Source organism: Theobroma cacao, chromosome 2 (assembly GCF_053813885.1).
Source record: "Theobroma cacao isolate CCN51 chromosome 2, ASM5381388v1, whole genome shotgun sequence".
Lineage (NCBI taxonomy): Eukaryota > Viridiplantae > Streptophyta > Magnoliopsida > Malvales > Malvaceae > Theobroma > Theobroma cacao.
The window spans coordinates 41,970,223-41,992,560 of record NC_142640.1 but is presented as its reverse complement, the minus strand read 5'-3'; the positions used below and the strand labels follow the sequence as shown (position 1 = coordinate 41,992,560).

The following is a 22,338-nucleotide window of genomic DNA, read 5'->3' as shown; positions in this document are numbered from 1 at the left end:
AAGAATATATTACGATTTATAAGAATTTAAGGACCCAAATATTCATATATTTACGTATGTACATGTTACATTTAAAGCTACAGCTGTACAATATGAAAAGCTTGGCGGGTTGCGAGAAGATGAAGAGGATGACACAGACGTTTCCATTGCCATTTAGAGCAAGAAAAGAAGACAACAATATAACATAATCATACATCTCATTCTACCCAGCTTGTGATGGTGAAAACAAATAAATAGGTGACTAGAGAAATTGCAGCCCAGCAGAATGACCCTTCATTTTGATTCCCGTCTAAGCCTTTCTGCTATCTTGTCGACAGGTAATGACCCTAGCGGGATAGATGAATCCACCTCTTCAACATCATAATATTCATCATTAATGATGTCATCATCACTGTAAATCTCATTTTCACCACCAAAATCCTCACTGTAAGAACCAGCTTCCGACTCTGCCATGGAACTACCAGAACCATCTTCACTGGACAAGACTAATGCTTCACAGGAATGCTCTGTGACTAGAGAAATGCCTTCGAATTCCTCCACCTTCTCCAGAAGAGCATCAGGACCAAGAGCAATCTCATCCAGCAACAATGCCTTGTTTGACTCGATCGCATTATTCCAAAGGGTCATCATTTTTGGGCTTGATATACCATTTTTGATGTCCGGTGTATGACAATCGTCAGAAGACTTGGCTGCAGTGCACCAAATAAACCTCATTAAAAACCAACAAAGCTGTATTGTTGACCAAAAAATTTCAAAAGCTGTAGCACAATGGATCAAAACTGCACAATCAAGCAAATTACTAAGGGAAACTAGAAAAAATGGTGGCCGCTAGTGAGAACCACCTGTCTACACAATACTATTAACCCTCTCCACATGGTAAAAGCTAACTATGTCTACATCAATCTCAAAATTCAAGAAGAAGAAAATGAAGGGAAAAAGGAAGAAAAAAAAAAAAACAAATGGACAACATATGGAGCAAGGACAGTAGACAGCAAACTTTCAAGGAAACCCCCGTCCTTGCCACATCTAATATGCATCATTACAGATTTTCCTCCTTAGTAGGTTGTACTTGTTGCCTTTACCCAAAATCCAAACAAAATGCCCGGTTAGATAATTTTGTCCCAAATAACTGTCTACTTAACTGGAATGCCAGTAGTGTTATGCTTCCCTGACACATAATGGCCAACAGAATCTTCCTTGAATTTGTTTGAAACACATAAATGCTAAAACAGCTAAGAATAATGGGCATCAACCATTCTTTACAACTGTAAATTTACCATTCATGACACTGTTTGTGGTAGGCCCTACATGTAAGCCTATGATATATCCCACCTCAGCATTATCTAGAAGCCACAATTACAAAGTTTCATCTGAATATCTTGATCCTAGCACCAAGTAACCAATATAATCTCTTAGGAATTTGTAACAATCACAACAATTATCTGGGTCAAAATCCTTACCATCTCCATCTTACAATATATAGAAATATATTGTATGATAACTTACTGGACCAAATATTAAAAGTTTTTATCACCACACTATGCACTCCCAATTGCACTCTAAATTATTCTTTTGAAAGAAAACTAATAAAAATGTATCCTAATACTCTCTCTAATGCATACCTGAATCATCTAAACCACTTGAAATGCCAGATTTAGAAGGAAGTAAGGTTGAAGGAGCTTCTGGGTACATTGACTTCCAATCCTGTCCCCTCCACATCAAAATTTGTTCATCATCAAAAGATAATAGCACACAAGGAGCCAATTCCTGCCGAAAAAGAAGAAGAAGAAAGGTTAGAGGACAAAGAGACTAGCCACAATTACCAGGGCAACTCATAAAGAAATTAGTAAAATGACCAACAAACAGTATAACAGATATTATTGTGGAGATCTGGACTTGTATCTTCTCTGTATATTTGGTGCTCAACAAAGTACCAGATATAAGAGGAACATTCTCAAAGGCTCTCAAAACTGGCTTCACCTGAGCTAAATACTCTAGGAGGGCTCCACTAATTTTAGCCTGGCTGCCTTATAGGAGCATATATTCAGTAAAATTCAACCAAAATAAGAGATCTCAACTCTTTAATGCCTTAAATCCTTTTAAGCAAACTTCCAGTTCAAAAGCTTTGTGGCTTACATCAAAAGATATGGTAAAAAAAAAAAAAAACAATAAATCACATCCCCTAAGCAACCTGTTCCGAAGATTCAATCAGAACATTACAAGGAGAAATTAATTCATCACTGAAATCAGAGATTCAACTATCCTGCAAGAAAGTAAATAGTTGTGGTTTCATAAGTGTGGGAAACAGAAAACTGTGAGAATGCTCATCCCCTCAAGTTTTCCTAAAGAAACTCTGGAGAATTATGAGAATGGTCATCCCCTCAAGTTCTCCCAACAGATCTCTGGATCTGTACCAATTGAACACTACATCAACTAGCAAACCAGGTCCCTCATTCAGGCATGCCGTTGAATAAACCACAAAACTTTATATCCAGCCCCAAGCTGTGTTCTTGCCTAATTCAGGACTAATACAAATCAGCTTCAAAGATAATATCCTTGTAAGAATAAAAAAGAGCCAATGACAAACATCAAAATTCATCTTTTCATACTAGCTAGATGAAATACTTCAATTAAGCTTTATTATTTAATTCAAAGATGTAATAGAATATAGATCAACATTTTATCAGTCCCTCAGCTAGCATTATCATTATATATAGTCTTTTATGACAAGGTCAAATCTACTAGGATCAACTCAAGATCCCTGATAAGGGCCATGTTTGCATGACACCAATGTTAAACTACTGCCAGATTAATTATTCTTGGAATATTTCATTTTGTATTAGATTATTTTGGTTAATTAACCTTGATGAGTCTCTAACAATTTCTAGTCAATTTAGGCATTAAAATCAAGAAACACTGTATGACCTAAGGAATAGCAAAAAAATGTTTAGAGACCTTGAGCTTAGCCCCTATTTTCTTGTAGTCACTTGCATGCATCCCTTTGCAGTCAATCTTCACCAAAGGACTTCCTTCGAAAGCATCTCTAACATCTTTCACCAGGGAAGCATATACACCATTTTTTGCTGCAACATAAACAAAGATAATAATTACTTCTGGAAGAGGCAAATGCATACTAGTAAAATCCCCCCATGAAAACCAATTAATAAATCTACAAGATTGCCAGTAATGCATCCCAAAATGAGTAATTGTTGATTTACCTAGTTTACATATAGGCAGAAGAGATTTCCCTTTCTTCCGCAACACATCAGTTTCAGCTTTTGTCAATCCTTCTGGAGCTTCTTGGATAAGTTTTGGATAGACTGGAGCAGCTGGTTTCCAAAGCATCACTGGGTACTGTGGACGAGTACGGTAGTTATAGTTTCGGCCCCGGAAAAGATAAACAACACCACCAACTCGATGAATGATTTTTCCCCCAGTTTTTTCCTGACATTAAGAATATACTTGAGAAAAAAAAGAAATAAGAGGTTTGCCTATTTTCTTGAGTAAGACATGTCCATTCAAAATACATAAAGCCTAGATATTTTTTGGGAAAAGAGGACACAAGGGGTTAAAAAAATATTGCACTTAAAAATTATGGTCATATACAAACATTGGATGCCAGCTTACTTCCAGAAGAATTTTGTTGAAGTAGATACCAAATCAAGGATAGAAAGAGAAACAGTAACCATTTTAATTGGTTACCAGAACATGCTTTCTCTTTTCACAGCACAAATTAGTGAAAACATCTTGTATCTAGATTCTCAAAGGAGAGAGCATGGGGAATGTATCCTCTAAAATCACAGAAAAGGAGATAAATTCAACTTTCAAACCAATTCATAAGGGGCCTTGCACTATAAGCAACTAATGTTTTCTAAACAAGTTTGCAAGAAATAATATCTCCACCCAATTCACAACCTGAAGGAAAATGATTTGAGATTGAAGAAGAAAAAGAATAAAAACTTATTACTACTTCATAATGCTAAAATATTACTACTGCTGTGCTACGCAAAAACAAAGCAATACTGTACTACGCATAAATTGTCTATATAGATTATACAAAGAAACCACCAGACATGGCACCTGAGTAATTGCAGAAGAAAATTTTCCTCCAACAATAATACAGCGACAGATGAAAACCGGCTTAGTTCCCATCATATTACCAAAATTAAGCCGACCGTAAATATAAACCCAAAGGCGAAGCTACATTGTTAGCAAAACACAATTCTGCAGGAACATAAACAATTCAAAAGGTTCAAAGCAAAAGAGCATTAAAACAAAAGTACCTCAATATGGCGACAAACATTATCCATGTCCACGGTGGGAACTCCTTTGCACTTAATTTTGCAAACACGACGCCGTTTCCAATGCGTGTGTATCAAGTCCAACATGTTATGCGTCAATCCATCCCTCCCTAAGACCACCAAATCCAAATTGATTAAATATTAATCCCTTGATTAAAACAACTTTTTAACACTCTAATTCAAAAACTCACCGAGGTTAACTTGACGATTATCGGATAATAGAGGTTTAACAAGCATCTTAATCTCCCATTTCTTCAACGACTCTCCCAATATCTCCTCTCTCGTTTTCCCTTCCTTCGGATATTTGCCGTATGGAAACGGCCCTGGCATTTCCACGTATTTCACGCCCTTTTTATCGGGAGGAGGAGGGTTAAACGAATCAAAAAGAGGAATCTTCTTCTTCGACTTTATCAACGGAGCCTTGCCTGTCCAAGGCCGCGGCATTGTCGGCGGCGCGAACGGCAAAAAAGCCGGCTCTCGAATGGCTATCGGTTCGGCCTTCGGCGTCTCGGAGTAACTGAACTGGAATTCGAAAGGAGCGCCAGGGAGCTGATAGGATACGCCGTTTTCGCCGATGACGACGCATCGATCACCGTCCGATGAGATGACTCCCTTTTTGACTGGCTTGCGGTAGTTGGAACGGCGGTGAGGGAGGGAGATGGCGGGGTTGGATTGGGGAAGGGTCCTTTGGGGATTTCGTTTGCGGGGGGGAGGGTATTTGGGAATGGGGAAGGGAGGGGAGGGGGAAGGAGTGGGTGAAGTGGCGTCGTTTTGTGGTGGGTTTGATGGAAGTGAAGAGAAGAGGTTGAGGCCTGGGAGCGAGGCTAGAATTGGCATTGAGAAAATGTTGAATTTGGATTGGTTTGTTTCAGTCTCAGTGGCTTACAATTCGCAATTCAAGAGAGCGGATGGATAATCCCTTCTGGTTCTTCGGTTTCAAAGTGGAGGAAGGAGAGTGAGACTGTGAGAGAGCCAAAAACCTGCATGATATTTTTTTCATTTTTACTGGAGCCCACCAAACGACCACGTTTCATACGCCTGTTTAATTTGGCGCCGTTTCGCTGTTTTGTGCTGTTACTGTTTCCCTTCGCCGTAAATATGTAAGTGAAGGATTTACTCCCATTTTATTGAAATGGGATTGTTATGAAAGTAATTGTTAGTATTAAATTATTAGAAAAAAATTAGAGTGTTAAGTATATATATTTATATGATAAAATGTTAATTAAAATTTTGAAAAGATAATATTGTAGTATTTAATTTATAAATATTTTATTAAAAATGCAACGTTAATTTTTGAAATTACTTTTATTTATTAAAATGTAAATTTAATACACTTGCATGTTTTTTAAGATAAATTTTTAAGTTTTCAAATTTTATACACTAAATTATTAATGGCATGTTTATTTCACAAAATAAAATAGACCAAAAATAAATTAATTATGTCATGAAAATAAAATAAGATAAAAATAATTATAATGTAGTTTAATTTATGAAATAGAATTAACATTTTTACATATTCCAATGTTCGAATAAAAAAATATTACTTTGGAATAACAAAAAATTAAATAATAAAAAGATAAAAAGACTCTATAATATAATAATGCTTGTGCTTTTTCTTACGTCTATTATCAAATATTAGTTTTAGACTATGAATAGCATATTATCGCTAATGCTAAAAAAACTGCCTTTCAAAAAACCCCCTTATAAGATAAGTTCATCTAAAGAACTAAATGTATTTAATAGGACATCTAATTGGTTAGAAATTGAATTTTCAACATTAAGATATTAATTTTTGAAGAGGGTAAGTATAGATTATATAAAATATATTGAAAAAAAGTTACACTTCTTTATAGTATGCATAATATTTAAATAAGTCTCTAAATTATTTTAAAAAAAAATCAGAGAGTGAAATTGTCTTTTAGAGAAAAACTCTCACTTAGAGAAAGTGAAGAAGTTAAAATAGAAAAAAAAAAAAAAAAAAAGGAAGAGAAGGAAAGTTTTTATACCAAAAGCAAAACTACGTTTAAGGCTCCAAAAAAATGTAAAATTTTGGTGAATTCGATTGTAGCCTGTCCCTTGACCCAGACCTTGCTATAAGTGTTGGAGATAATCTCATAAATTATTTTTACAAGAAGAGGTTTATTTTTAAATAATTATTACTCACATGAAATAATAGTCGAACTACAATACTAATATTTTTGTGTAAATTTGATAAAAATATAAATAAATAAAGATTCTCTAACGATGGAATTTCAAAAAGGCTATAAGTGATAGCTTTATGAAATATTTTATGTGATAGACTTTTCTTAAATTTTATCATAAGTATTGGAGTTTTCAAGAAATATTTCAATATCAAAGATTTTTTGTTTATTTTGAGAAAATAAAAAAAAATTAAATATTGAATTTAATAAGGCTAAAAGATAACAAGTATTTAATAGGTACAATTAAATGGACGTTGTGAGGGTACTAATATTTTCTTTACACGTAACTGTAGTCTCAAATCTAAATCTGTCTTGTAGGCAAAAATCTATTCTTTTTAATGAACTTAAGTCAAGCTTAGGACCTTATTAGGAAAAATAAATTCACGTAAGCGGTCAATCGCATCTAAATAAAAAAGATTGATGATGACTCTTCTCTAAGTCAAACTGTTAAGTTTTAGGACTCACACTATAACAACTTGGCAACTCCACCAGGGAATTCAAGAGTCGAGCCTATAACTAATTATTTTTTGTTTTAAGACTTAATTCATGATAGTTTAAATTTATTTTTCTTATTATTTTGTTCACATTCCTTATACATAATTTGTTTTTTTACACGTTATACTTGCATGTATAAGCCTTCAACCCAAGCTTTGTCCGTTTTAAGATGAAGTAGAGTACACTGCTCTCATAATTTGATAATCTTTGTATAAGCACTTGAAATACTTCCACTCAAATTAAACATTTTTCGTTGGTAGCCTATAATAGGTGAGGATTGGGGTGCCTTACTGTTCTATAGTGGATGACAATAAAAACAATTTAAGAACTTTTAGCTTTGTGTCTAATCTAAACTTAGCATATACTAAACCTTATGGAGTCAACCTTAAGTAAAGCCCTCCTTCCATGTCACATAGAAAACACCCAAAGATAGGTACATATGATTTTGGTATAATATGTTGTTTTGTGTTAACTTATGTAATTTTTATCTTTTTACAATCATGCACTTGCATCATGCATCCATCACATAGGGATATTTGCTATGTGACATATGACAAAAGAAAGTCTCCCTTCATTATTTATCATTGTGTGGCAAATATCCAAAATATATTTATAATATGCATTTACATAACCAAGATTTTTTATGAGTATACATATGCACAATAACATGAAAAGCATCGTAATTCATATTTATGGTAAAAAAGATCCTCAAGATAGCTCAACCACCAAAACCACTTGCTCGTCGCCCATATAATACTCGGTTACAAACCAAGATTATGAAAAACGAACATGCTATGTGAATGGACCAAATGGAGAAGGTTCAAGAGGAGATGAAAGAGCAATTGGCTAAAGTGACAGAGTTGATTATGAACATTAGCAAAGGGAACATAGTGGTTGAAGAACCTTCCTACCAAGCCAACCAACAGACCTCAAGCAATAATGATTCCATGTACCAATCGTTACTATCTCAAAAACAACACCAATACCCCATACCACTTGTGGGAAGACATCTTTATTATGGCAAGCAATCATCGATGCTGGGAGCCACCATTGGAGTAAATCCCACTAATTCTATTATAGTTCCAGATTTGAATGATCCAAGAGGATACTTGAGAGAAGAGAACGAGAGTAAGGGAAACAATGAGAGAAAAAAAAAAAGAAAACAATAAAAAAATTACTTATGTTAAATAAAATATTATGACTTAATTTTTTTGGATTTTTTCACTTCAAAGTTATGAGTTTTTTCTAATTGTTAATGAAAGAATCCTAAATAATTTGTTTCCTTCTTTTAATATTTTTTTCATTATTATGTGTCTTTTTTTATTTTTTTTAAGTTGATAAACGTTTAATAAAAACTATTTTTATTATTCTTTAATTAAATTAGATTATAAAATTTTTTTAATTATTGAGAATAATTATAATTTTTTATATTTATAAAATAATTATGAACTAATGTTAATAAAAAAATCAACGCAATTTAAATAAAAAATTAAAGTGTACTTTAGAGATGTATTGCGTTTTTTTTTTTTTTACCTACACAATTTCTCCAGATGAGTTCCATCAAAACTCCATCCAACGGATCCCATACCCGCAAGAGCATCACTACTCATGAACCCGCACCACACTGCCACTTGCCAAAACCCAACCCTAATTATAAATCCCCTATAAAATCGCCCATTATTTCTGACTTCACTTCCCAATCCCTCTGGCCCTCGCCGCGCCACCCAAAACCCGCAACCATGCAGATCTTCGTGAAAACCCTAACGGGTAAGACCATAACCTTGGAGGTCGAATCCTCCGACACCATCGACAACGTCAAGGCCAAGATCCAAGACAAGGAAGGCATCCCTCCGGACCAACAACGTCTCATCTTCGCCGGCAAGCAGCTTGAAGACGGCCGTACCCTAGCCGACTATAACATTCAGAAGGAGTCCACCCTCCATCTGGTCCTCCGCCTCCGCGGTGGCGCCAAGAAGAGAAAGAAGAAGACTTACACCAAGCCCAAGAAGATCAAGCACAAGAAGAAGAAGGTGAAGCTCGCTGTGCTTCAGTTTTACAAGGTGGATGATTCTGGAAAAGTCCAGAGGTTGAGGAAAGAGTGCCCTAATGCTGAGTGTGGTGCCGGCACTTTCATGGCCAATCATTTCGATAGGCATTACTGTGGGAAGTGTGGCTTGACCTATGTTTACCAGAAAGCTGGTGGTGATTAGCTTTTTTGTCTGGGTTTTAATGGTATTATTTTGAGGTTTTATATTTGATGTTTTGGTTTTAGTTTAATGGCACTTATTTGTTGAATTTAGTACTTTTGGAATAGATGGTAATTGTTGGATTTTGAAATTTTGGTTGGTTAATTAGATATTTGATATATGTCGATTTTAAGTTAAAGTGGTTTATGTGGTTTCTTCATGTTGTTTCTTTGATTATGCTTCCAATTCTTTGTGTGTTTGGAATGGTGATTGTAATGATTTCTTTGGTTAAATCTTAAAAATTTGGTTTATGTTTGATATAACATAGAAACCAGTTCAGATGATGATGATGATGATGTTTTATGATTAAATCGAATTTTTGGGATAGTGAATTGGAGCAGATAAATTAAGTAACCTGTTACTGCATTTTTCTTTGTTGATTGAACAAAAAAAATGCCATAGCTGCTTTCAGAAATGAGTTTGCCATTCATACACATTCGCGCTTAGGATTTGCTATGAGCTGAAGTTTGTTACTTTTGAAGCAAGTGAAATGTAATTGTTGCTTATTTGATAGTCTAGGACCTGCTGTCATTCGCTGTATTTCATTTTAAATGATGACTGTAAGACCTTTGCTTGTACAGTTATAGGAAGTGTAGTAAAATGTATTCGGATTTAGTTTTTGGGATCTTATTACCTTCCCATCCATGTTATTATATGAAGCTTGTTTGGTAGAATATGAAGGTTTGTTTCCTTCCATAGGTTTTCTTTAATCATAGCCTGATCATAATGCCTGGTTTCTTTAATCTGACATAGGTCTTTGATTTAATGTTTGGTTCCATGTATCTGTGTATCATCATGTTTGTGGGACTGCTTGTGGGCAATGTTCTGTAGATCATGTTGCTGTGGGGTTTGAAGGAACGTCTGGGTCTAAAAAAGCAAATGTTTTACTATATTGTGCAAAACTAGTCGAATAGCAGGATGTTTTGTAAGAGTTGGCTGTGTGATAGTTACACAATGTCCCCAGGTCTAGAAGGTCACTTACAAAAATATTTGGTGCCAGTATGCTACCATACCCTTTTGTGAAGCTGGACTCATCGAGTTGCCAATGCCGGTTGTAATCTGGATCCAGATTTTTCCTTTTATTGACAATTTATAAGTTTCATGTCTCTGTTGCAGCGGAGCACTTGGTTCAGTGTTGGTGTTACGGATCCTGCACAACAACCGGATTCAAATCCTCATTTCCACATTTCCTAAATAAACTTGAAAAAAAGGGTTCCTGACACAGGTGTATTAACATGTTGGTGTTTTTATAATTATTTGCACATGAGAGTTGCGTTGCCTACTTTACAGCCAGCAAATTAGCTAGTTATACCCACTACGTTTATCCGGGCCTGGTGTTTTCATCGTTACTTAGCATGCTGAGGAAAATGCCATGGCGAGTGATGCCTGTCCTAAGGCTAAGGTCAGCCCTCGTATCAATACGGAATTGCACGATTGCAGGTAGAACATGTTGTACCACATGTAAGCGTCGTGATGAAGTTTTGGGCTTCATCATCTCTTCTGATGCTGTTTTTGTTGGCATCTCACCCAGCGACGATGGTAAATGTTTGTTAAATCTATTTTGTATTCAAATGCTCTAAAATGTTGACATCATCATCCCTCTCGAGACGGAGAGCATGGGAAAGATGGTACGTGGGTTTGCAGAGCTATTCACTTGGGATGAAAAGAAAAACGAAATGGCAGTGAAACGTTTCTTCAACTTGCGCTCAGTCGTACGGCCTCTGGACATATGTTTTCAAAGAAACTTTTCTAGCGATTATACGTTCAGCGCAAAACGTGTAATGATGTTTGTATTCGTCACCTTGCGAAGGCAAAAATTGCACCACACATGGCTAATCAAGCTTCTAATGGTAAGGCAAAAACAAATGGACTAAAACCTATCACTTCCCTCGCCAGGTGAATGAGAAAAAGAACACGTGTATCCGACAATAAATTCATTGATGCTTGTTGATTCCTACCAACCCATCACTAGTAATTTCTACCCATCATAAATTTGTTAAGAATTGGTCCCTCAATGAAGTCAATGTGAGTTTACATATTTCTAAAATTTTCACATCCTAATAAATTAGACATTAGTTCATTGAGCTGTTTCTTGATGTCCCTGTCTGTCTCCATGATTTAAGATGAAGCCATCAAAATAGGCTGTCCTGACATTACCATTTTTAATCTATGGTCGTGGGGACATCACGTGCGAGCACATGGGCGAGACAGTCAACTACAGAGCGAAGTGAAAGCAAGGAAAGGAGAGGTGAAATGGAAATGGACAATGGGTAGGTAAATGTTAGCATTAACGATGCTACCAGCGAAATAAAGGGCGCCCAAGTAACATGAAGAAAGGCAGCAGTGAAAGTTGGAAGCGAGGCATTGCTCATTGTCAATCAAACTTACCCTCTTTGAGGAAAGACAAATCCTGAGATGCTTCTTTTCCTTCTCCATACACCCTTCTAGAAACTTCCCCCCACCCCATAATGGCAAAACTCTCTGCGCTTTCACTTTCTAGGGGAAGAAATGGGGGCTTAGAGAGACAGAAGAGAAAAGAATACAGAAAACAACACATGAAACCAATAGGCACTGTCTCTTTTACATAACTGGCCTATACAACTTTGAACCTTTGGCAAGCATCAAAACCACAAAAGTTGAAGTTTGCCATTAGTTTTTAGCACATTAATTAAAACACTGTGAATTACAATGTTGACAAGCTAGCTAGGACTACATTTGTCAGAAAATGAATTGACAAGAAAGTTAATTTTCTTCAATTTTTTCCTTTCCTTTTTTCTTTTAAGTAGTAGTAATTTTTAAGAAGGGAGAGACTTATAGGCAATAGGGTTTGAAAAAAATAGTTTCATAATGAAAGTAGTAATAATATTGCCGTATTGGCAACAAGGATCTGCCATATATGCTTGATATATCATTAATTGTTCCATGAATGAAAGAAACTCATTTTCTGGTTATAAACAAAAATGAAAGCACAGTGTTTAAGGAATTAAGTATAAGATATCAAAGAAAGAAAGGTAATCATTGTAGTTAGTGTCTTTTACAATCTATAAATCTCACCTTCTTGGATCAGAAATCCACATCATCCTCATTGTAATCACCCAAAACCTGCTGCTCTCTCTCCCTCACTTTCCCACACACAAACTCTCAGAAACAGAGAAACCAACAAAAAAATGTCAACACTGAATCATCTCTTTGATCTCCCTGAGCAGATTTGCTATGTGGAATGTGGTTTCTGCACTACCATTTTACTGGTAACCCATTGTATGCATTTTTTCCCCTCAATGTATCATAGAATTAATTCTTCTTTGAAAAATGCAGGTAAGTGTCCCATGCAGCAGCTTGTCCATGGTGGTGACAGTGAGATGTGGGCACTGCTCAAGCCTTCTGTCGGTCAATATGATGAAAGCCTCGTTTGTCCCACTCCAGCTCCTAGCTTCCCTTGGTCATGACCATGATGATGAGGTATAAGTAGCTAGTTTCTCTTTGCCAAGTCATTATTCCTTTAAATATGCTTTGCTGGTTTTTTGGCAACTAGGTTCCCCAATCTAGCTCAAGCAGCTATATGTATATACACACACACTTTACTTAATCAAATTCCAATTCGAGACTTTTTTGTCTTTACACCCTTATAAACTTATTTTGCTAAGTAAAAAAAAACTTATCTTGCTAAGTATTGTAGCGGGAATAATGGTAGTAAATAGTAGTACTATAGTAATCGACATATGAACACTTTACCTTGTACGTCGGTGAGGTGTATCTTTGATGATTCATTAATTTATAGCTATGCTCTTGAGGTCATATTACTGGTTTATCACCAAAGAAAATCATTCTTAGATGGTTATGAATTCCATTAACATTCTATGCTCTCTATGCAAGCAGCCAAAAGAAGGAGCAGTTTGCGAAGAAGTGGCTGCCCCAAGGAAGACCGCCGCACACAGGCGAAGCCCATCATTGATGACCTCTTCTGACAATGAAGAAGAAGACATAGTTCGAGTGAATCCCACAGTCAACAAGCGTGCGTTTTTCTAAATTTGGTTAATAGTTGCAGTAGTACTGGAGTAGCACGTAACGGAGTAGTTATCATTCTAATACTGGTTTAGTCAAATTTTACAGCTCCGGAGAAGAGGCAAAGAGCTCCATCAGCTTACAACCGCTTCATCAAGTAATAAGCAATGCATCTCTATGTATACAAACAAACATTTGTTTGACTTAATAAGGAAATTATCATATATAGACTTATTTTTGGTGGCAGAGAAGAGATCAGGAGACTAAAAGCTCAAAATCCCAACATTCCACACAAAGAAGCCTTCAGCACTGCAGCAAAAAATGTAAGTTTTTTATAGAACCAAAAGGGATCAACAAGACACACCATCTTTCTTCGGACATGTTTTTGATCTACTATATATATATATATATATGTTTTTGGGGATGTTATCTGATTCCTGAACTTGTCTTAATGTTTCAGTGGGCCCACTTTCCTCCCATGGACACCAAAGGAGACGGAGAGAGCTGTGGCCTGGATGAAGGAGAGGCGTTATGGAACTCTGATGCTACCCAGGTTAGGTTTTTCTGATGCCTATGTGTTCCTACTAAACATTTCTGATCGTTTATTAAACACAAGCCACTATACTTCCAAGCACATACAGCATCAAACTACGGTAGAACGTAAAGATTTATCAATTTCAATAGATATTTAGTACTACAAATTTATTTGAAATTGAACTACCATGAGCAGATCACTATAGTACAATTGTTATTATAAGACTTATATGATGGTTTCATGGTGAATTATATTTGTCTGTGCACTAACTATACTGGATACTTAAATTTCATCATGATCATTGACATCCACCTTTACCTTTTTTTTTTTTTGGCCAGACAACAACCTTTTCTCAAATTGTCTGATTCAACCATCCATTCTGAAATATCTCAGGGGCTCAAATGTGAGTTCCCATATGGTAGAATGGGAACAAGATACTTGCATTAATTACACTGCGTTTAGTAAATATTGTGGATGTGTATACGAACTTGTTACTTGTATACATGCATGAATGCACTCTTGCATGTGGCCTCTGCAGCCTTTCCATGCTTATCCTGCTTCCATGCTGCATCCATAGGTACTTCATGTTTCTCGTTTCGATGGAAAAAATAAGTAAGCAATGCAGTAGTATAAACGGTTCATTACTCAAAGGCTCCCCAATATTGCTAAGGAGATATTGGCCTCGACTAACGGTAGTGAGAGCACATAAATAAGCCTCGATCGAGCTGATCAGTACATGAAGAGAAGAGAAGTGAGACTTTATAGACTGATTGGTGATCCAGAAGTTTTAGATTAGGCTATTAGATGAGTTAACATGATTACCTACTTTTTCACTCCCATCAAATTTCTTGAGATTGAAGGCTAGTCACTTTCTAGCAGTTCAACTACTACATGTCGAAAATTTATTAGTTAACCTTTTGGGGGCACTTCAACATACTGTTAAGACTTCTTTAGCTCCACTGTGTTTGCGGTAACTTTTGCCACAGAAATGGGAGCATGACTTTCTGTTGTGACAAATTTTCAGGTTCACATACAAGGCAATGCTTTCCGTGAAAGAAAAGCCGCAAGGAGTTCCATATGGGCCAAGACACCGTTTGAGAGAAGACGCCCTTGATATAGATTTCTACTAGTCTGCTTCTCCTTTAACTCCTAATTTATGGTTAGGCCATCGCTAGGTTTTAAACCATTTGCCCTTCTTTTTTTTATTTGCCGGGGAATGAGGTCAGAGCACTCACTGACTGACTTAAAACAACAACTTGAGTAATTTTTAGACAGATTCGTAGTTTACTACTACTTCTGCATGGGTTTTTAGATTGTTCTTCTGAAATATTACTAATAACGTCAACTGATATCTTGCTTTCTTTTCTTAACTAAGAATGAGCTTAATGATAAAGGGTTCACATGAATTAATTTGCTTAATTTTGTTAGTGATTAACTTGGACAAATTGCTTAATTATACATTTTAGATGAGCTTCAACTGGATGATTAATTAAGGAAGCACACAAGGGCTAATATCTTTAGACCATATACAAAGTTTTATTGAGTTTCCAAAACTCATAAAGGCCCTTTCATTTGGAAAACCCTAATGGGATCCGGATGCATGAGCTCCAATTCTTTTCCCTAATTCTATCATTCACCTCCACTACTGCTTTTTCCTTTCAAATCTCGGTTTCCTTTGGATATACCTACCTACCTGAAATATGAAAAAAAGGCAAACTTGTAATTACCAATGGGCAGTCAGTAACAGATATATCTGTATATATAAATGGAAACCCGAGTTATTTGAAGATCAACGAACTTATGTACTATTCTTGTTGTTTTCTTGCATCTACATGGAATATGGTACGGAATATTTAGGGTATAGGGTACTCTTTAACTCTTACCCATGAAAGGCCTGGGAGATAGGGCATGAAAATATGCTTGAAAAAAGTCCCTATTCTCTTTCTGTAGCTCCCTCCACACTGCAAAGAGACATTGGCATTTCTACTTTCCTTAGTTAAACGTTAAATTCCCAAACTTGCAGTACTGTTATATATGTTGCGCGGTTGTCACCTACTCACCTGTAACGGTAATGCACGGCCGAATGCTGGCATACTTTGCTAATGCCTTGACGCATTGTTGTCGGTTCATGTGAAGAAGCAAACATCTCTCAATCAGATGCTGAATCTGACTCAGTAAATTTCCCATGCAAAACCAAAAGCAAAATTAACATTAGTTTTCAATTCTGTAAATTTCTTCAACTTGACTTGGATGTATTGCAAACTAAAGGTTGTATTATTATCATATATGAGTATAGCTAGACTGTTGGGAGGATTTTCACTTACCATCCGAATGTAGCTATGTGGGTGGCAATGAAGGCAAGGGAGAACATGGTGGTGGTTGTAGTTGTGACAGTACATTATTTCCCTCGAACAGAAATGGCCAAAACGAAGAGAACAACATAAAGAAGCAAGTAATAAAGAATAGAAAATCGCCAAAAGGAAAAGGAAAGCAAAAAATTGAAGTACTGCAGACAAAGCTACGAATTGGGAAGGATATATATAGTATTAGTAAAATAGAACAACCAAACTTGGAGGGAGAGAGACTGTTATCCACAGATATCTAAGTGAAGGGCCAAAAGATCACAAGAAATCCAAACGATAGATTCACCTCATCTTCGGGAGATAAGAAAGATTAAAGACATTACTTGTTTTGATATCGAAAATGTGTTTCTGATGATGACAACAACCGTGGCCAAGCGTTTGAAACCATCAGCTCATCACCATGACCGATCGCTGCATTTTCTATTATGGGTCCCCATAATGAATGCTGAAAGGCTCCTGATTTAAGTCAAGGGATTGCCACGGTGGGTTCCGTCAGATCCTTTGATGAATGAATTATGACCCTACGATCGAGGGGGTTGCTTTGTGTTCAAAAGAGGAGCCACGTTATGGGGTTAATTTGGTGACTCCAGGGTCCTTTCCCTCATGTTAATGCAGAGGAAAGATGAGAGGCTGGCAGCTCGGCACTATAAAGTGGAGGCAGTTCAATCAATTTTTTGGACTCTGAGCTCAGGAATTTTGTATGATAGTCTAGGTCTGAAACTGGAAGCGTGTTTCAATGTGTAACAGAGAGAGGTCCAAGGTCTGTGAAACTCTCTCTCGTTCTCTGGTCCACAATTCAGCTCAGCTTGAATGAGATGTGCAATTTTTAAATACTAGCTATTTCAATAAAATGAAAATTTAAGGGTGCAAGAGAAGTTGGACCATCAACCCCATTATTCTCTCATGAATTGCAAAAAAATTACAATACCAAGAGGTTATCTATCTTGATATTATTCTCACTTAAACATGTTTAATTATAAATTTTTGATGAAATTTGATACATTAATCCTGGCATAATCACATTCAAAATTATGCTAAGAAGTTTAAAAACCGTAACAAAATTGTATTCGGAAGAGGTCACAATTGAGCAGAAACATGTAAATGATTCACATGTATCCCAAGAATTAAAGAAAATAGATATTGCCAACAATTAAATGACCTAAGGAAGGGAAAGGACCATTTTAATTGTTTTTTGCCTTTGAAAAAATACAAAATGGAAGATGTAGTGGCCTATTTAGGCCTGCCCTCATCAAAATATATCGGATTGGAGGCCTTGTCATTTATTCCCACTCCCCTCAGCCTGACAGCCTTTGAGCCTTGAGGACTCTTCGGGTCTGTTTCCACTTTTCTGCACTCTTGTACCTTGTATCACCTGTAAATAAAACTTTACCCTTCTACTCACCTCCCTATCCAGCTATGAACTAACTTAACAATTACAGAGTTTTCCTTTTTAATAAAATAAAGGGAAAAATATAAAAGCCTCCAGAGAATTGATATTGGTATATAATATATTAAGTGCTTATTTGGTCTGATTTTTTTTTCAACTTACCAATTTTTTAAAAGCAAATGTCAGTCTAAACAAGAATTTGAAAATGTTCTTAAAAAAATAAACAGCTTTTTTTTAAAAAAAAATAAAATTTTGAAAAAAAAAAGAGATTTAGAAAAAGCTTCAGGGAGGAGCTTTCTTTCTTCTTTTTTAAAAAACACACCTCTTTTTTAGGAAAATTTTTCTTTTTGTTTCGAAAATATCCTCATCTATTAAAAATAATTTCAATATTATTTATTTTTATTTTTATATGATTTATTATTAATTATAAATTTTATGTTATATAAAAATACTTTTAATTCTTTTATAAATAAAAAAATAAAATTAACTTTTTTTCATTATAAACAAAAGAATTTGTGATTAATAAAAAATTATTTATTAAATAACCTTTATGGTAATTTTAATCAAAATTAAAACTTATATAAATTATTTTATCAAATGACTTATTTATAAAAAAAAACTTATAAAAGTAAATTTACTAAACAGATTTAGTTTAATTTTAAAAATTATTATTTTTATAAGAGTTTCATAATATCTTTTAAACTAAAAAAAAATCAAGTCAAACAGACTCCTATTCTTTAGTTTGAAAAATACTCTTTTTACTCTCTTAAAAGTTTGATAAAAAATACACTCATTTCCCTGAAAGGATAATAATGTTAATTATTAATTTAACTTTAAATAAAAAGACATACCTATGTAACTTTTATTAATTATTTATTTATCTCTTTTTCTTTTTTTTTCTTTTATCCAAGACTTTTTTAAAGAATAATAAGTGTCTTTCAATCAAATTTTAGGAGAATAAAGGAGAATGTATCATCTAGCAATCCTAGTACCATTTTCTCTTTGTAAGGAAGAACATCTAGGTTTATATATATATATATATATATATACACAAATTTACATGTACAAATGCAATTAATAATTATAATTAAAACAATTTTTAAGATAAGCCAAATGCACATATGATGAGACAAAATTCATTACCAATTTTAAGAGATCTCTTTTTGGTTATGGGTATGAACAAGTGCTGCAAGCTGAGTAGCAGAAATGAGTTGATTATTAGCCCAATGCTTGGCTATAAATAGCGACAGCCCCTAAATTTTTGAACGCGGAGTATGCGGTGGTCAAACTGACAAGCGGAAGCGTTATTAAATGGTTTGGTTCCAAACGACAGTGGTTGCTGTGCTTGCAAGTTCCAACCCATATCTTAATTACTCATTATTGATTTAAATGGCTTCGAAATTTGGATGACGTTCAGCTCCGAGTCCTTGCTTATTCGGCTCCCCAGTTTAATTGGGGAGTTAGACCGCTGCAGTTTACCATAGTACTTGGTTATTATCAAAGGAAAAGCTTAAAATAAAAGCGTATAGAGCACACGAGAAGAGAAACACTCAAGATTAAGTACCCGCAAAGACAGAAGCGATCATGTACGAGCCACCACCCTTTTGTCTCTCAAATATACATGTCGTTACTTAAAATTACATTAAACCATCATACCTTTTCATCCTGGACTTCACTTCTTAGGCACATATCTGTACAAGTGTAACTCACAAATCAAAGTTGTGCCCCAGGCCTACAGGGATCCAAAGCAAGGTGACATTCAAACATAAAATGATCTCAATCTACCATCAAAACTGGATGACACATGCAATTTCATCTAGCCCCTCCTAAAATTAAGTGCTCAAGTTACGCAATGTCTAATTGATCCACTAATTTCAGTTGGATCTTGATGAGGAAATTAATACATGTCACGCCTCAAATTCTAATCACATCCATCAATCATATCCTTCGACTAAACAATTATTCAAGGAAACAGCACATTTCTGAACAACAGCCACAATGTTCCAATCATTTAATATTTAAAATTACCAGGTAGGTTCAACTATAAAAATGATCCATTATAGAAATAAAAGATAAAAGTTGACTACCATTGAAGTCTTTCATTCTTTGGCTTCTGACCATGGTCCACATTACACAAAACTGAGAATCGCAGAGGCACTCACAACTGCAACAGACCATGCAGGACTAACTTCTACATGTTTCCTCAACTGGTCTCTGACTTCTCCAAAGCTGCAAAAATGATTTGAAGTAAGTGGAAGGAGACACCAAACAAATGTAGCACTAAAATGCACATAAACATGAGGAAGAGAGAGAGAGAGAGAGAGAGAGAGAGACTCAAAACAGATTGTGGGTGGGGAAATGAGACAGAGAGAGATTACTATTGTAATTCAGAAGCTTCTCAATGAGGTCAACATGAGTCATAAGCATTCGCCGACAACAATAACGAACCAAGCCCAAAGCATCAAGAGCATCTCTGCATGCCAAACAAATCACAACTTATTCTCTACATACTAATGCTAGTAATACCAATTTGAGTGTTGAAGCTAGGCTGACTACCATGATTCATAGATGAGCAATAATGCATAAATTTGATTGTTACATCAACTCAACATAATATTTTCATGTACATGCTTGGGTGCTTGGATTAGTACATTTCCTCATTCCACATGGGTGCAGGAACTTACATATTTTCATCAATCTAGTCACATTAGACAACACTGACAATTTTGCATTTGGGAGGAACAGAAAAGCATGCAAAACATATTTCTTAAGCAGGAAACCTCCAACAGCAGTCCCTTCACTTTGGGAGGATAACACTTATAATAACTCTCGAAGTTTCAATGTTTACATTTAGACCTTAAAATTGCAATAATGAGCTCTTACCATGCACTGATGTTCAATTTAGCAAATGACATTAGTTCAAATAAGTTAATAAGCATAAATAACTTGACCACATGATTGTGGCATGAGTAACATCAGATTTCAAAAGGTTGAAAATAATTAGCAACAAAAATCAACAAAAAAACAGCAACTAGGATCTGATTTGCATTTAGCTAAAGCAGTTCTTTCTTTAGCAACAGAACTCCCCAACCTCCACCTGCAGAACTTTAACCCTTTCTCAACCAATCAAGCAGCTTTCTCTGTACTTCCAACCTAATTTATCTGGTTCCTTATCACATCCTTGCTCGAGTTTTCCTACAATCTTTATTTCCCAACGAATAATTCTACCAACTCTTTTTTTTTTATGACCAGTGACCACACCCCTGCTTCACAACCTTTTTCATTTTTTGGTGTTTCTTGATCAACACAAATCACTAACACATCCAGTTCAGTCCCAACAAAAAGGACAAAAGGAAAAAAAAAAAAAACCCAAACAGTGAAAGTCTAGAATTTAGATGATAGTTATGCAACCAAATTGATGCAGGCGCATTTAGAATTCCATTTTATTGATAAAAGGCTTTTTGATCACATCAACTCAGATTTCCAACTCTCTCAAGTCGAAAATCAAAGAAATCATCCCAAGCTCCAATCATATGCATTCACTTATAGTTATAGCAACAATGCAATTGGCACAACGGATAATTTATAGCAACAATGCAATCACTTAAAACCTATTAAATAAACAACAAGAATAAAGCCGAAAAACAATCACTAAGAAGATGATTAACGATTAAATAAGCGAGAGAGAGAGAGGTTGTCACTAACCCTTCTGTGTAGTCGGCCTGGAGAAGATCAAGGTAAGTGTCCCATTTATTACCAATAACCTACAAATACCCATACCAAATTTGCAAGTTAAACCAACACAGTCACCAAAACCCTAAAATTATTACCTGCCTACATTAAATCGAACAAAATCAAAATCTAAGGACAAAATAGAGTATGTATTGTTCTTTTACGGTGTTTTTAGAGATAATTACAAAGGAGAAAGAAGGGCAAGTGAGTAAAAGACCTTCCCACATGTGAAGCAGCGAACTGGAATAATCATCCTCTTTAGTTCTTGTTCTTGGCTTTTCCCTAGTTCCCGCCTCTTCACTCTCCCAGCTTTTTCTACTGCCCTAGAATGTTCTGACCGGGATTTTAGGTTGTTTGAAGGCGGAGTCGTTTCAGCCATTAACTTTGTCTTATAAACGACGTCGTTTTAACCCGCTGACACCTTTCTTTTTTCTTTTCTTTTTTTTTAATAGAAATAACAGACCTGCTGAAACCTTTTCCTAAACTCCCAAACTTGGCTAAAATTTAAGTTAAAAATAAGTACGATAAGATATATAAATCAGTACTATAATAAAAAAATAACAATTATTTAAAATTCTTTTAATAATTTAAAGATTTTTTTGGAGAATCATGTGCATGTTACTGAGTATTTAGAATAGACGGTTTCGTGTTGTTGACAGCGAAACCACATCACCACCGTGCTTTGCGCTTCTCGAAGCCTAGTGCCACGATTCTTCACTCTCTGTAGTGTCACTATCTATAGATTTGGACCTTGGTGAGTTTTATAAAGGAATTAATCTGTTGAAGGCATTTTGGAATGAACAACCTTTTTATGTTTCTTGTATCTCATTGGTTTTAAAGCATGTGTTTGCTTTCAGTAGTAACTTTATATAGTCTCCATTACATACGAAACTGGGTAGAATTCTTTACATTTTGTTTAATTAGTTGTTACTTGTTTAGGCTCTGTCCAATTTGTCATAGAGCCCCTTTCTATAAACATTGAATAACACTAGTACTACATACAATGGGTGCTGCACCGTGACTCTAGCTATCAAAGCCTATATTTCTAGGTAGCGGGGAAAAAACAGACCCCCAAA

At 35.4% G+C, this 22,338-nt stretch overlaps 5 protein-coding genes across 16 annotated transcripts; 2 read left to right on the top strand and 3 right to left on the bottom strand.

The window, feature by feature from the left end:
* Positions 1 to 25: 25 nt before the first annotated feature.
* On the bottom strand, positions 26 to 5,265 carry CAF2 (RNA-binding CRS1 / YhbY (CRM) domain-containing protein). The gene is made up of 6 exons (XM_007044639.3): positions 4,493 to 5,265; positions 4,284 to 4,411; positions 3,219 to 3,444; positions 2,956 to 3,083; positions 1,623 to 1,767; positions 26 to 689 (listed from the first exon to the last, which is right to left on the bottom strand). Exons 1-6 carry the CDS (start codon positions 5,136 to 5,138, stop codon positions 274 to 276), a joined length of 1,689 nt encoding a protein of 562 aa, XP_007044701.2. The 5' UTR covers positions 5,139 to 5,265; the 3' UTR covers positions 26 to 273.
* Positions 5,266 to 8,668: 3,403 nt separating this feature from the next.
* On the top strand, positions 8,669 to 9,382 carry LOC18609501 (Ribosomal protein S27a / Ubiquitin family protein). Its single transcript, XM_018114468.2, has one exon. It carries the CDS (start codon positions 8,737 to 8,739, stop codon positions 9,205 to 9,207), a length of 471 nt encoding a protein of 156 aa, XP_017969957.1. The 5' UTR covers positions 8,669 to 8,736; the 3' UTR covers positions 9,208 to 9,382.
* Positions 9,383 to 12,410: 3,028 nt separating this feature from the next.
* On the top strand, positions 12,411 to 14,894 carry INO (Plant-specific transcription factor YABBY family protein). Its single transcript, XM_088803574.1, is given in 8 exon segments — positions 12,411 to 12,491; positions 12,559 to 12,702; positions 13,120 to 13,259; positions 13,300 to 13,316; positions 13,354 to 13,402; positions 13,493 to 13,568; positions 13,706 to 13,798; positions 14,805 to 14,894. Coding segments are annotated over 8 exon segments (690 nt in total).
* Positions 14,895 to 15,289: 395 nt separating this feature from the next.
* LOC18609498 (uncharacterized) lies at positions 15,290 to 16,585 on the bottom strand. 2 transcript variants are annotated; one of them, XM_018114588.2, is made up of 4 exons: positions 16,105 to 16,585; positions 15,841 to 15,946; positions 15,664 to 15,741; positions 15,290 to 15,473 (listed from the first exon to the last, which is right to left on the bottom strand). In XM_018114588.2, exons 1-4 carry the CDS (start codon positions 16,177 to 16,179, stop codon positions 15,466 to 15,468), a joined length of 267 nt encoding a protein of 88 aa, XP_017970077.1. In that variant the 5' UTR covers positions 16,180 to 16,585; the 3' UTR covers positions 15,290 to 15,465. The 2 variants fall into 2 exon arrangements, with proteins under 2 accessions (XP_017970077.1, XP_017970076.1); XM_018114587.2 differs by having other exon boundaries at positions 15,290 to 15,469; positions 16,105 to 16,581.
* A 2,143-nt stretch (positions 16,586 to 18,728) lies between these two features.
* LOC18609497 (DNA-directed RNA polymerases I, II, and III subunit RPABC5) lies at positions 18,729 to 21,656 on the bottom strand. Of its 11 annotated transcripts, none has more exons than XR_016024423.1 (6): positions 21,480 to 21,637; positions 21,236 to 21,294; positions 19,909 to 20,003; positions 19,618 to 19,759; positions 19,095 to 19,262; positions 18,729 to 18,998 (listed from the first exon to the last, which is right to left on the bottom strand). XR_016024423.1 is itself a non-coding variant. In XM_018114527.2 (4 exons), the coding sequence occupies exons 1-4, from the start codon at positions 21,513 to 21,515 to the stop codon at positions 19,734 to 19,736; spliced, it is 216 nt and encodes a 71-aa protein (XP_017970016.2). In that variant the 5' UTR covers positions 21,516 to 21,637; the 3' UTR covers positions 19,391 to 19,733. The 11 variants fall into 11 exon arrangements, 2 of the variants coding, with proteins under 2 accessions (XP_017970016.2, XP_017970017.1); XR_016024424.1 differs by having other exon boundaries at positions 19,187 to 19,262; XR_016024422.1 differs by having other exon boundaries at positions 19,095 to 19,221.
* Between the last annotated feature and the right edge of the window lie 682 nt (positions 21,657 to 22,338).

What these genes read in the sequence shown, in the direction of transcription:
- LOC18609501 (XM_018114468.2), top strand. Translation starts at nt 8,737, where the DNA reads ATGCAGATCTTCGTGAAAACCCTAACGGGTAAGACCATAACCTTGGAG.
- LOC18609498 (XM_018114587.2), bottom strand. Translation starts at nt 16,179, where the DNA reads ATGTACTGTCACAACTACAACCACCACCATGTTCTCCCTTGCCTTCAT. An exon ending in GCCGTGCATTACCGTTACAG is followed by an intron (nt 15,742 to 15,840) that starts GTGAGTAGGTGA and finishes GTCTCTTTGCAG; the next exon opens with TGTGGAGGGAGCTACAGAAA. An exon ending in ATCTCCCAGGCCTTTCATGG is followed by an intron (nt 15,470 to 15,663) that starts GTAAGAGTTAAA and finishes TATTTCAGGTAG; the next exon opens with GTAGGTATATCCAAAGGAAA.
- LOC18609497 (XM_018114528.2), bottom strand. Translation starts at nt 21,641, where the DNA reads ATGGCTGAAACGACTCCGCCTTCAAACAACCTAAAATCCCGGTCAGAA. An exon ending in GCTGCTTCACATGTGGGAAG is followed by an intron (nt 21,295 to 21,479) that starts GTCTTTTACTCA and finishes GGGTATTTGTAG; the next exon opens with GTTATTGGTAATAAATGGGA. An exon ending in CAGGCCGACTACACAGAAGG is followed by an intron (nt 19,760 to 21,235) that starts GTTAGTGACAAC and finishes TCATTTTTGCAG; the next exon opens with CTTTGGAGAAGTCAGAGACC.
- CAF2 (XM_007044639.3), bottom strand. Translation starts at nt 5,138, where the DNA reads ATGCCAATTCTAGCCTCGCTCCCAGGCCTCAACCTCTTCTCTTCACTT. An exon ending in TAATCGTCAAGTTAACCTCG is followed by an intron (nt 4,412 to 4,492) that starts GTGAGTTTTTGA and finishes TGGTGGTCTTAG; the next exon opens with GGAGGGATGGATTGACGCAT. An exon ending in ATGTTTGTCGCCATATTGAG is followed by an intron (nt 3,445 to 4,283) that starts GTACTTTTGTTT and finishes TCTTAATGTCAG; the next exon opens with GAAAAAACTGGGGGAAAAAT.